The 14,647-nt window shown below is 32.9% G+C and overlaps 1 protein-coding gene across 2 annotated transcripts; it reads right to left on the reverse strand.

Annotated features, from left to right (window-relative positions):
* Positions 1-260: 260 nt before the first annotated feature.
* Positions 261-3,962, reverse strand: BBX10 (B-box type zinc finger protein with CCT domain-containing protein). Of its 2 annotated transcripts, XR_003628554.2 has the most exons (6): positions 2,778-3,962; positions 2,446-2,670; positions 1,434-1,783; positions 885-1,057; positions 584-634; positions 261-366 (listed from the first exon to the last, which is right to left on the reverse strand). XR_003628554.2 is itself a non-coding variant. In XM_028200212.2 (5 exons), exons 1-4 carry the CDS (start codon positions 3,363-3,365, stop codon positions 931-933), a joined length of 1,290 nt encoding a protein of 429 aa, XP_028056013.1. In that variant the 5' UTR covers positions 3,366-3,962; the 3' UTR covers positions 570-634; positions 885-930. The 2 variants fall into 2 exon arrangements, 1 of the variants encoding a protein (XP_028056013.1); XM_028200212.2 differs by lacking the exon at positions 261-366 and having other exon boundaries at positions 570-634.
* Positions 3,963-14,647: the final 10,685 nt, after the last annotated feature.

The raw sequence follows: 14,647 nt of genomic DNA on the forward strand, positions 1-14,647 counted from the left end.
GACAATGCCTCACGGCAAGATTGGTAGAGTTGATAGAAAAAGTAGGACAAGGATTAACTTTAAGAGAGGCAAGGCAAAAAAGGAATTCAACCCTAGGGTGTCACCACGAGATTCTTCATCAGATGTATATCTGAACTGAAAATTGTTCACAATTCCAGGACTGGAGAAAAGAAACAAAAAATAGTCAGTGAGTTGAAAAGAGAAATTTATCGAGAAAGAATCATGTGACATCATCTTGATTGAACCCTAAGCACAATTACCTATTATGTTGCTAAACAGAATGATTGACCAAGCTGCAGAGACTTCATTGTAGATGTGATGGGTTGCTCCAGTGATCATCTCTCAGTCAATTCGCAGCAATGAGATCTGCCATTGCATAGATGAAGCGTGGCTTATTTGAGAACATTTTTTAGTATCGAGATCTGCCATTTCATAGATGAAGTGTGGTTTATTTGAGAACATTTAGTATTCAGATCTGCCATTTCATAGATGAAGTGTGGTTTATTTGAGAACATTTAGTTAATATTCTGCATGTATACATAATATTGAAGATATGTAGATGTGTGGGGGTGAAGATGAGTACCCTGTTGAAGGATAAAGAATCAATCTAGGTTGAAGAATTGATTTCTGAGACCTGCCAAGACAATCAAGATACAGAAATTGTATGTCAAGATTAATCTCTAAAGACAATATTTTCTGTTATATATGTTGCATTTAAAGAGCATTTGATATTTGGCATTTCTGTCTACTGTTTCATTATATTATCGTTGTTATGATAACAAAAACACTATTGACCATGTCTTTCTACTTCTATATCTCTATAGCCTTAACAAGCACAACTAAAATTCTTGAAGCATGGCATTTGGAGGTAGGCAGTTCAATACCTTTTTAATCAGGCATTGATATGCAAGGGACATGGTGATCTGGCTCTCAGAAGTTCCTTGTTACAAGAGGATCATAGTCATATGCTTCACCAGCCTTCACAAATCTACCTTTCACACGCTTTCTAGTGTCAGCTCTGGCTTTACGAGAAGCATATCTTATTTGTTTACCAAACCTACAGACCACAAACATTGAAATCTCTTAGGGGTTGAATGACATTCAAATAGAGACATCATGATGTTTTTTTGGAAAATGACTTTAGACATTAGGCTTCCAAATTTATCTACCAAATGGCCATATTTCACTACAGAAATAAATATAAAAAAAAAATAGCTTCAAACATCTAAAAGTTTCTTCAAAAGAATGACAAACAATAATATGCTTAAAAATGGCTTCCTTTTCCAAGCATTTTGGAACATTTTCTTATTTCCCATCCAACAATCAAAAGCTGAGAAAATAAACTTAGACTATCTCAGAAAACAACAAAAATATTTCAGATCTTCTATGAATATAAACTGCATATCCTACATTTTAGAAGTTGAACGACTTACATTCTTGTTTTCTTCTTTTCATTATACCTCATCTTAGCTTTGTCCCTTGCCTGCGGGCAACTGACTTCCAAATTCGACTCCCACGGTGACTCACCCGTCAGAAACACTGGAGATAAACCACAATCCTGATAATCAGCAACACTACTTTCACCAGTGATGTTGGATAGTGAAAGTGATATACTTGAATGAACTTGTCCAGTCGGAAAACTCAGGTTGATATTGCTGTTACAGCTTGGATTTATAAGCATGCCATTTAAACCTCCACTCATAGTCTGCATCAAATTAGCTGACCCTACAACACGTGACGATTGGAAAGCCATGCACTCTTGTTTTCCTGTTGATGATGCCGCCTAAAAAAAAAATCCCACAAGGTTAATAATAGTCTACAAAAAAGTGTGTTTTATCAGTGAGCTTAATATTTCAGTGCTCTTCGAAGTTTGAAATTAATAAACCACCATTTCAGTTATTATTGTCAGATAAGATACATAGATAACAATGGCAACAACTACATAAATATAATGTTCTACTAGAAGAACCATATAGAAATTAAATCAGGTTGTTTCAATTTCATGTTCTATAGAGCACAATCAATTCTGTTCTGATTGTTTCATTGCTGAGTTAAATGCTGACCTAGGTATTTTACATATGACAAGAAAAGGGAATCAGTGAAATAGTGCAAAACCCTAAGATGCATTCAGACCAAATGCAATAGACAAATAAGCAGAGGCTCAAGATCTTTAGGTAACTGTTTGGAGCTAGATAAAACACATATCATTCAAAATCATACAAAACCCAGAACATAAAATTCCATGTCCCGAGTCTCACAGATAATCATCAAAGCCAGTTGTTGAAATGTTTTTCTTTTTCACTATTATAAATAGATTATCAAGAGTGCCAATGTTTATTATTTTGTGTCTTGAGTACACAGCGAGAACTGTTTAGCACAGATGTTGCTGCAACAAAAAATGGAATTGCTTAAACAAACTATAAGATATATAGATCTGAAAGAAACCTCTATGGCACTTTCGACATGGCCATTAGATTCAGTAACGGATGCATTTTTCTCCATTAGTTGGCAATTTGTTCCTTCTCCATCAAAATTGTATGTAGACTGGCCTCGCGAGGAATCAAATATCTCATCACAGCTCTCAAAGTTCAATTCAACATCATCCATGTTGAGACCTTCACAGAGATCTTCACCATCATTAATTTCAAGATTCTTGTAACTGGAATGACCCTATTTCAGACAAAGCAAATCAAGCCTTTGGTTACAGATTTGTTCATTGCCATTTCATAAGGGTTCTATCCAAAAACATAAATTACCAAAGAAATAAGAGAAATCACCTTAGGTAGGTTTGATCCCTTAGGAAAAGTAAGTGTCTGATCTTTACTGCAGAGAGGTAGGAAATTTGGGCTGGGTGGAATCACAGTAGATGGACCGATCCAAGGTTCAAACTTGTCACAATTCAACTCGCTCGTCACCAACCCAACTGACCCCTCATTACTGGTATTCTCCAAACAAGGACTAAGGAAGCAATTGTCATTAATGGGCAGTGTACCAGGGGGACCAAAACCTTGCTCAAAACCACCATTAGAAGGAGGGACATCAAGAACAGAGGACCAAATCCTCGAAAACTCAGCCAAAGAAGGACAACCCGAATAACAACGTAGTGGTTGGCGCGAATGACCTGGGCCTGAGCAGCCATTGCCATTCCAGTCACAACTCTGGCACAGAGACATTTTCTCATCCATGCAACGTGCAATTGCTGGCTGCGAATTGCACTTGTCGCATATGAGCGAACGAGAATGTCTACGCGACAGGTAATTGGCAGAGTGGACACAGGTGTCGCAGCGCAAGCAAAGCTTGGCTGAATCTGATTTGCAGTAAACCACTGCCCTCACAACCCCACAAAACTCACACACAGGCTCCATACTTGGCTACCTTGACCTGATTAGTTTTATTCTCACCGAACATAACTAACTTTTGAAAAAAAAAAATTGTTGTGGCGGGAATTCAGCTACCCCACTAACTAATCTCCCTCCTAATCCCCCAAATCAACATTTAAACTTGAAAAGAAATGCATTTTTCTTCAATGTTTATTTTTTTAATTTTTGGTACTAGAACTCAAATGAATTTAAAACTTTTATAGTGAACGAGGGTTCTGTTAAAATGAGGTCTAATAATCAAATTCCCACCACGAAATTATTGGGAATGTACTAATTAACCAAGATCGAGGAAACAAGAAGCCATTAATGAAGCAATACAAAGTTTTTGATTTCCAGAAGTGAAATAACAGAGATTAAAAAAAAGTAAAAAAGTAAAACAAAAGAAGAAGAGAAGTATTGCTCATGTGGGTTGAGATTTTTTTGTTTTTGTTTTTGTTTTTGTTTTTGTGGGGGAGCTTTTGAGTCAACCGGGGAGGTTTGGTATTTATTGGAGGCATTGGGTGTTTGCCACGTGGCGAACTGGGTGAAGAGAGATGGGTATGAGAGAACTGTAATGGTCACACCCTTTTACTCGTTCGGTACCCAAAGAATGTGGAGACACACGTGGGTATAACTTGCTCCGAACCAGACGGTCAAAGGTTGGGAACGCTAAGCACGTGTGTTAACTTAATACTAGGATGAGAAAAAATTTAATATAACGGTGATATCGCTCACGTGGTATTATAAATAAAATACAATAAAATTATTATATGATGTGATAAGTAAATTTTAATTTTTAAGTGCTATGTATACATAGAAGATTAAAAAAAAATTGTATGCAAATTCACCTTTCATATACATGTAGTACTTGAAAATTAGAATTTATTTTGGATGATTTATTAGGGAATTTTTTTTAAGTACTTATATCTCAATTAATTCATAACATATTATTGTATTCTAATAAATTTTATTATTTGAACATTTAATGTACTAAATTTTAATTCTCACATTTAAAGTATTTTGTAAATAATTTTACCTTTACAAATATATTTTTAACTCTTGTTAATATGATAATCTAAACATTCATATTTTATCATATTTTCACATTCACATTGAAAATGTCAATGTTCATATTATAGAACATTCACACTGTTAATGTGAATATTATTAAAGGTATTTTAGTGGCTATGTCACCCATAAAATTTATTGAAATATAAAAAAAATAATTTAAATTAACTGAAATATAAATAATAAAAAAAATTATAAATAAATATCTCATTTACCTTTTACATCATTTGATTTTATTATGTATTAATAATACCACATCAGCACTATTATTACACTGAATTTTTCCTCTGAAATAAGCGATAAAAGTGGTCACGGGCCAGTGCTTGTTTTTATCACATGTCCTATATTAATGAATCTTATCAGAGAATTTTCCACAACAAAGTCATGTTTTGAAGAATTTTAAAAAAATAAAATAAAAATTAATTTAGTGTATAAAATAATAAATAAATACTAATTATTTTTAAATGTTTGGGCTAAAAATAATTCTAAAAAAAGTTGAAAATGTCTTTTTGACATTTATTTTTGTATTTTTAAAAAAATTTGAAAATGAAACCAATCAAAGTCTGAATTTTTTGGATAATTTTTGTTTTAAAAATTGATATATCATATTAGTATGCCAAATGGAACCTAACAACCTAAAGTGGTGAGCGTTATATCAACAATGATTTGAGATCCTAATTTTTTTTTTGAGATTCTCACCATCTCTTTTAGATCTTAACCATTGATGATGTGAGCCCCACACATACATCAATGGTTGAAATCGAAAGGGTTATGGAAATCTAAAAAAAGGGGATCCCAAACATTTTTGGTGTCATATTATAATTTGTTGAAAAAAAAGGTTTTTATAATTTTCTTTGTTTGCTAGTATTACTCTTTTTAATATAATTCTAGTCTTTTGTTCTGTGGTAAATGAATTTAGGTTTCACAGTTTTTTGACTTGGCATTTGTAGATGTTGGAAATTTGTTTTTTTTTTTTTTATAGGCTTAACTTTAAGCCCAATTTTGAGTAGGCCCAAATGTCTTTTAGGGTAGGTTCGAAAATGTGACGTGTTTCTTGTCGCATGGCAAATCACACGGTGAAGACGGTTCGTCAAAACCATTTATGAGTGAATGGGAATTTGATGTCATTTTCGGGTTCGTGGAATGGACAATTAGAGTGTGTTTGATTGGGGGGATAAGGGGGGACTATTTACTGTGTGGATTGTAATCCGGAGTAAGTATCCAATCCGCCGTTTATTTTTTTTTTAGTCCGCAGGACATGGAGTCCGATCGGACTCCTTATCCCCCATATGGGGGACTATTGTGTCCTGGGAGGGGTGTGAGACAATTTTGGGAGGACAATCCACTGTTGGGATGAGGTAGTAAAATGATCATTTTGACCCTCTACTATTTAATTATATATTATATTTAGTAAAATTCAATAAAATTTAAATGTCTCAATTTAAAAAATAAAATAATTTTATTTAACTTTTTATTGATGTTTTATTTATTTAATTTTTTTTAAATAATTTTTTATAGATACTTTGTTGATGTTTTATTTTAAAATTTTGTTTATATTTTATTTAATTTCATTATTTAAATTTTAATAGATGTTTTATTTAATTTCATTGTTTAATTATTATTATTTTTAAAAACAAATTTATTTAAAATTTTAATTATTGATATTTTATTTATTTAATTTTTTAAAAATAAATTTATTTAATTGTGTAAAAAATAAAATTAAATAAATTTTTATTTAATCTAGATAAAAATAATTAAAATATTAAAGATATGTTTAATATTGCTATTATTTAATAAACTATTGAAAAAAGGTAAAATAGTCTTTTGGTCATTTATCCTATTCAGTCCGTCCAACCAAACGTTGGATTCACTAAAAATAGTTCTTTCCAAACATCTAATCTCATGAAAAAACAAACACATGATACATATCCAATTCAACCAAATAGTCCGGAGGATTCACAGTCCCAAGACTCAAATCCGATAGATTCTAATCCCCTCTTATCCAGTTCGTCCAATCAAACACACCCAAAGAATTAAATGTGGGTTTTCTTGTAAGGCTTATCCTGCATTGAAACTTTAAGAAAGCTTGTATAGCTAAATAAGCTCTATTTGGCAACACTTGGGTTGGGCTCCAAGGGACACCCCAAGTTTGTAGAAGGGAGGAGTTATGAACAAATGGAACCTTGGCTCAAACCACCACCACGCGAGCCGCCGTCCGGACGCAGGTGTGGGTTGTGGGTCAAGTCGGTTCTAACATTAATTTTTTAGATAAAATTTATTTAAATTTTTTCAAATTCTTGCAGGAAATTATTTGAATTTCAAATTAGAATTAATTCAAATTTGAATTTAAATTTTTTGTCCAAAAAGTGTGCCTCCTTCAGTCCCAGAAACTGCCGGACAGATTCAATTCTTCCAGACAGTTTTATAACTGCTATAGTTTTGAATAGATAGAAACTGCTGCAATTATCTGTTCATATTTTGAACTGCATCTGTTCATTTGAATCTACATCTGTTCAGTTTGAATTCAGAACTGTTCGGGTCTGTCAAATTGCCTATAAATACCAGCCCTATTTCAGCAGTTTGCACATCTGAAAAACATCTTGAAAAATTCTACTCCCTTTCCATTTTGCTCTTTCTTTGTATATTAATTTATAGGAAATTCTTTGAGAGTATAGAACACAGGTTTAGTTCGCCGTACAAATTGTTTGAAGTGCTACTACAATTTGTGAAGATCATTGTATCTTGGGATATAGACATCTTTTATCCGTAAGTACCGTAGCAGGGCGAATCTGTCTTAAGGACAAAGTGTCACACACTCGACTTGATCTTTTAATTATTTATTTAGTTCGGTAAAATAAATTCGGTAAGTAATTTATTTTATTTGTTTGATTTGTTTCATTTTTCATTTTACAAGAAGATTGTTCCAACAATCTTAAGACAGATTCGAATTATTCGTTTATACAGAATTTTTTGTTTCTTTCCTTTCTTCTTTCTTCTTCTTATAGAAATTATTTTCTGTGGTTTTACAAAATAATATTTTGGTTTGAAAAACAAATAGTAGTATTATACTGTTTGACAGATAGTAGTAATATACTGTCTATTTTTTTTGACAACTAGTAGTAATATACTGGTATCATTAACAATTCAGAATATTTATTTGTGAAGTTTGTCAAAAATTAATTTTGGTCTTAAGACATAATTTCTGAGTGTTCATTAATTAAAATTCTATTTTCAGTATTTTAATTTTTGAAGTGTTACAGAAATAATTTTTCTATGTGGAATTAATTTGTTTAAATAATTTTTTATTTACAAATTAATTGAAAATAAAAGTTACAATTCTTGTTTCTTTTATTTTACAGAATTTAAATTCTATGTTTTATGGTTTAATTTTCTGTGTAGTATAAAATTCTAATTATAATTTTGTTTTATAATTTAGAATTCATGACTACTGAAACTGATCAAACTAATGCTCAAACAAGTACTAGTGTGGTAGCTGCAATTGCTCCAACCCCTTCTGTAGTGATTGTGCCAGTCAATCATGTGAGAAGCCAGAGAAGTTCTTAGGAACTGATTTAAAAAGATGATAACAAAAAATACTGTTCTATCTTACTACTCTCAACCTGGCTCATTTTCTCCGTAAGGATGCTCCTATTTTGAAAGAGGATGAAACTGACCGACAAGTGGTTACTGCAGTTGATGCCTGGAAACATGCTGATTTCCTTTGCCGGAACTACATCTTGAACGGACTTGACAACACATTATACAATGTCTACAGTCCTATCAAGACAGTAAAGGAACTTTGGGAGTCTTTGGAGAAAAAGTACAAAACAGAAGACGCTGGTTCAAAGAAATTTGTGGTTGGAAAATTCTTGGACTTTGTGATGGTTGATTCTAAGACTGTGATTAGCCAAGTTTAAGATCTTTAACTCATTCTGTATGACATTCATGCAGAAGGCATGTCTCTCAGTGAATCCTTCCAAGTTGTAACCTTAATTGAGAAATTACCACAAGGCTGGAAGGAATTCAAGAACTACCTCAAACACAAGCACAAAGAAATGTCTTTAGAAGAATTGATTGTGTGTTTGAGGATTGAGGAGGACAACCGCAATTCTGAAAAAGCGGGCTGGTAAGCATCCAATGGAGTCTAAGGCAAATGTGGTGGAACATGCTCTAAAAGCAAAGAAACGGAAGTTTTTTGGAAAAAGTTCATCACAAGGCTCTAAAAAGATGGAAACTAAAAAGTACAAGTTTAATGGCAAGTGTTACATCTGTGATAAAGAGGGACATCGGGCCAAAGATTGCCGTAGCAAAGGCAAAAGCAAAAGAAGAATAAGCAAGAAGACTGCTCAAGCCAATATGATCGAAGTGGACAAAATTTCCAAAGGTGTTGATGACATAAATCTTTTTGCAATTGTTTCCGAGGAAAACCTTGTCGGAAATCCTAAAGAATGATGGGTGGACACTGGTGCTACTCGCCATATCTATACCGATAAAAAGATGTTCACATCTTATTCTATAGTGGACAATGGTGAACAATTTTTTATGGGCAACTCCTCTACTTCTAAAGTTGAAGGGCAATTAAAGATTATTCTGAAGATGGCATCTGGAAAGAAACTCACTCTCAACAATGTGCTGCATGTACCGGACATTCGCAAGAATCTTGTTTCTGAATCTTTGTTGAATAAAAATGGGTTTAGGCTAGTTTTTGAAAGTGACAAGTTTGTACTTACTAAAAACGGAATGTATGTAGAAAAAGGTTACATGTTAGATGGCCTTTTCAAAATGAATGTAATGACTGTTGTACCCTTTGGTATTAATAAAAATACATCTTCTTCTTACTTGCTTGAGTCTTCAAATTTATGGCATAGTAGACTTTGACATGTTAATTATGGATCTTTGCGTAGATTAATTAATATTGAATGTTTACCTAAATTTGACATTGATTCAAATCATAAACGTGTAATTTGCATTGAGGCAAAATTATCCAAAACTTTTTTTCATTCAATTGAAAGTACGGAACCACTTGAATTAATTCATAGTGACATTTGTGATTTTAAATCAATTCAAACTAGAGGCGGGAAAAAATATTTTATCACTTTCATAGATGACTATACTAGATATAATTATGTTTATTTAATTCGAATCAAGGATAAAGTTTTGGAAACTTTTATTCAATACAAGAATGGAGTTAAAAATCAACTTGGTAAGAAAATTAAAAAACTTAGAAGTGATAGAGGTGGTGAATACAAATCACCTTGTGGTGAATTTTGTAAAGAACATAGAATAATTCATCAAACCACCGCTTCTTATTCACTTCAACAAGATAGAATTGCTAAAAAGGAAAATAGGACTTTAAAAGAAATGATGAATGCCATGTTAATAAATTCTGAATTACCTCAGAACTTGTGGGGGGGAAACAATACTTTCTGGTAATTATATACTTAATAAAGTATCCCGAAATAAAGTGATTCAAACACCTTATGAAATGTGGCATGGGAGAGTACCATCTTACAAATACTTAAAAGTGTAGAGGTATTTGGCTAAAGTGGCTATTCCTAGTCCTAAAAAGACTAAGATAGGTCCTAAACCATTGATTGCATTTTCATTGGTTATGCCAAGAATAGTAGTGCATATCGGTTTTTGATTCATAAATCAGAACATTCCGAAATGCATATAAATATTATTATTGAATCTTGGAATGCATCATTCTTTGAACATATATTTCTAAATAAAACTGGACATGAGACTAGTGCTAATCAAAGATATTATGAAACTATTACTACTCATGATCGAGAACAAGAGCAAAAGATAGATCAAAATGATGAAGAGGAACCTAGGCGTAGTAAACGTGCTAGAACCTCAATATCTTTTGGTCCAAATTTCTTAACATTTTTGTTAGAAAATGAGCCTTTAACTTTTAAAGAGGCTATGTCCAGTCCTGAAGCTCCTTTATGGAAAGAAGCTGTTAATAGTAAAGTTGAATCCATCTTGCAAAATCGCACTTGGTAATTGGTGGATTTGCCACCAGATTGTAAACCTCTTGGATACAAGTGAATTTTCAAAAGAAAAATGAAAGCAGATGGATCAATTGACAAATACAAGGCAAGACTTATGGTCAAAGGTTTTAGACAAAAAGGTTTTTATTACTTTGATACATACTCACTGGTTATTAGAATAACATCCATTAGAATGCTAATTGCTATTGCATCGTTGTATAATCTAGAAATTCATCAAATGGATGTGAAAACTGTTTTTTTTAAATAGTGAGTTAGATGAAGAAATTTACATGGAACAACCAGAAAAATTTTCTGTTCCAGGAAAAGAAAAGAAAGTGTGTAAATTGGTTAAATCATTATATGGTTTAAAATAAGTGCCAAAGCAATGGCATGAGAAATTTGATAAGACAATAATGCTAAATGGATTTAAAATTAATGAGTGTGACAAATGTATTTATATTAAAAACACAGATAAAGGTTATGTCATAGTATGTCTTTATGTAGATGATATGCTCATATGATTAAAACTACCAAGAAAATGTTAAATAAACATTTTGATATGAAGAACATGGGGATTGTTGATGTAATTCTTGGTATGAAAATTACCAAAACATCAGAAGATTATACTTTGTCACAATCACATTACATTGAGAAAATACTTGACAGGTTTAGCAAAAATGGTGATCATCTTGCTAGAGCACCTATGGATGTTAATTTGTTTCTTTTTAAGAATATACAGGAAAGTATTTCTCAATTAGAGTATGCCCAAATTATTGGAAGTTTAATGTACTTGATGAACTGCACTCGTCCAGATATAGCTTATGCAGTAAGTAAATTAAATAAATATACGAGTAATCCGGGAGTACAACACTGGAAAGCAATTATAAGAGTTCTAAGATACCTTAGATTTACTCGTAACATTGGGCTGAATTATACTAGATATCCAGCAGTACTTGAAAGGATACTGTGATGCAAATTGGATATCGGATACTAGAGACTCAAAATCTACTAGTGGGCATGTCTTTACTCTTGGTGGTGCAGCTGTATCTTGAAAATCTTCCAAACAGACTTCCATTCCTAGGTCTACTATGGAATTAGAATTCATAACTTTAGATAAAGCTAGAAAAGAGACAGAATGGCTTCGCCACTTCCTTGAAGATATTCTAATATGGCCAAAATCGGTACCTGTTATATATATACATTGTGATAGTCAATCAGCAGTAGGTAGAGCATAGAGTCATATGTATAACAGTAAGTCGCGACACATTCGTCGTCGACATAACACTATAAGACAACTACTCTTTAATGGAATAATTTCCATTGAATATGTGAAGTCTAAAGACAACATAGCGGATCCACTAACCAAAGGGTTAGCAAGAGAGTTAGTTGAGAATTCATCAAGGGGAATAGGACTTAAGTCTATTAAATAAAAGTTACCAAAACGGCAACCCAACCTAGTTGACTGGGGATCCCAAGATCTAGGTTCAAAAGGATAACCGAGTTGTGCATAACTGATAAGGATTATTGGGGAGTCAAACTCCTACCCATTTCTATGATGAAATAGTGATGTTTGTAGCGTTTTAGGTTAAGTAATATTTTTAATGATTCTTATATCTAGGTATACCTAGTGGAGTATGGCAGGATACTCTTTATAAGAATCACCTATATGAGTGTGAACTGGGTCAGTTCTATGAGACTTGTGAAGGGCTACAATTCTCTAGATTACTCATGAAACACCAGGTTGTTTAGGGCCAAAATAAACACAATAGTGAGAACTAAACTGTTTCTGGTGATATACTATGTGAGTTCTATTGTCTTGGTTTACACAAATGACTGAACAGCTCAAAACATCATGTTCACTGGTTAGCTAGTAAATCTGATAGTGTCTCACAAGGGAAGGTTCAAAGCTAAAAACTACTTATCCTTTGCAGAAAATTCTCAATTTATGTACTCTCTAAAATTAGATCATATTGTTGTATTTTCTCTCCGTCAAATTCCATTCATGTGGGGGATTGTTGGAAATTTGGTTTTTTTTTTTTTTATAGGCTTATTTTGGGCCGACTTTGAGCCCAATTTTGAGTGGGCCCCAAACGTCTTTTGGGGTTGATCCGAAGAGGTGACGTGTTCCTTACTGTTTGGCAAGTCACACCGTGAAGACAGTTTGTCAAAACCATTTATGAGCGAATGGGAACTTGACATCATTTTCGAGTTCGTGGAATGGACAATTAAAGAATTAAGTGTGGGTTTCCTTGTAAGGCTTGTCCTACATTGAAAGTTTAAGACAGCTTGTGTAGGTAAATAAGCTCGAATTGGCAACACTTTGGTTGGGCCCAAAAGGCATCTCAAGTTTGTAGAAGGGAGGAGTTATGGATAATAGAACCTTGGCTCAAACCACCACACACGCGTACGCGCGCTGCCGCTGTCCGTCCATCCGACTGACCGACTGAGCCAAGCCGGGCGCAAGTGTGGGTTGTGGGTCGGGTCGGTTCTAATATTAATTTTTGGACAAAAGTTATTTGAATTTTTTCAAATTCTTGTAGGAAATTATTTGAATTTCAAATTGGAATTAATTCAAATTTGAATTCAAATTTTTTGTCCAAAAATTGTGCCTCCTTCAGTCCCAGAAACTACCGGACAGATTAATTCTTCCGGACAGTTTTATAACTGCTACAGTTTCGAACAGATAAAAACTGCTGCAGTTATCTGTTCATATTTTGAACTGCACCTGTTCATTTGAATCTACATCTGTTCGGTTTGAATTCAGACTTGTTCGGGTCTGTCAAATTGCCTATAAATACCAGCCCTATTCCAGCAGTTTACACATCTGAAAAACATCTAGAAAAATTTTATTCCCTTCCCATTTTGCTCTTTCTTTACATAATTCTACATATTAATTTATAGGGAATTCTTTGAGAGTATAGAATACAGGTTTGGTTCGCCATACAAATTGTTTGGAGTGCTACTACAATTTGTGAAGATCATTATATTCTTGGAGATAAACGTCTTTTATCCATAAGCACCGTAGTAGGGTTAATCTATCTTAAGGACAGAGTGTCGCACACTCAATTTGATTTTTTAATTATTTATTTAGTTCGATAAAATAAATTCGATAAGTAATTTATTTTATTTGTTTGATTTGTTTTATTTTTTATTTTACAAGAAAATTGTTCCAACAGTAGAAATTTTGAATTACTTGAGATAATGGTTAGAAAGAACAAAACAATGTGAATCATCCAATTATTTGTCAACAATGAATGAGTGAGCTATTCATTGCCATACTAATTAGCCTAAGTTTTCATTTTTTTTAATTTAAAAAAAAAAAAACATTTTTACGTGTCTGTGGTGAACTCTATTTTTATTTATTTATTTTATCAATAGGTGGGAACAAATATGAAGAGAATTAAATTAGGAGAATCATAGTACAATAATTAAATAATCCCATAATAGGGAAAGTCAACCAACAAAAAACTCGACAATAGGGAATAAAATAAATAAACTATACAACAAAGAGTCTAATGACTAACCCAATTAAAAAGCCCCTATCTAATCTTTCAGGAATTTCAAGGTGGCAATGTGTTCGTCCAATTGTAAGGAAGGTATACTTACATGACTCTAAAAAAATAGAAATAATATGAAAAGATAATAAAATATAATTGGTTGGACACACATCCACGAATGTTCCTGGAACATTTGATAATTTCTACATAATATGGGATAAATTATTAATCTTTAGCTTTGGCAATAATTGATTTTCTAGCTCCTAATTGAAGTGTGTAGAGATGGCTCCATTTTTAATTGTGTGTTGTCAACTCATCTAATCCATTTCCTAATATGTTCAAGATTAAATTTATTTAAATTATATTTGTATCTTAAATTGGTGAAAAGAATTTTAAAAGAAGAAAAGGGATTTGGGATAGAAATATAACAAAAAATAATAATAAAATGACATAAAAGTGATTGGTCCACACTGCGGTGGCCACAGGCCTATTGGTCTGCTGAACTTAGGAGTGTAAAAATGGCCCACAGCCCGTGGGCAGTCCGAAACCTGCCCGTAGCCTGGGATAGTGTAATAATCCCAACCTCTGATTAATGTTTATCCGCACTTAATTATGCCTAACAGTAATTTAGAAAGAATCTGGGATTAATTTGCATATGTATTGCATTATTTATGTGTCTCTATCTGTTCAGTGTAGGAAGATCTGTTCGTGTTTTAGTTTCGATTTG

Source organism: Camellia sinensis, chromosome 8, assembly GCF_055761805.1.
Source record: "Camellia sinensis isolate YWXY chromosome 8, ASM5576180v1, whole genome shotgun sequence".
NCBI classification, from domain to species: Eukaryota; Viridiplantae; Streptophyta; class Magnoliopsida; order Ericales; family Theaceae; genus Camellia; species Camellia sinensis.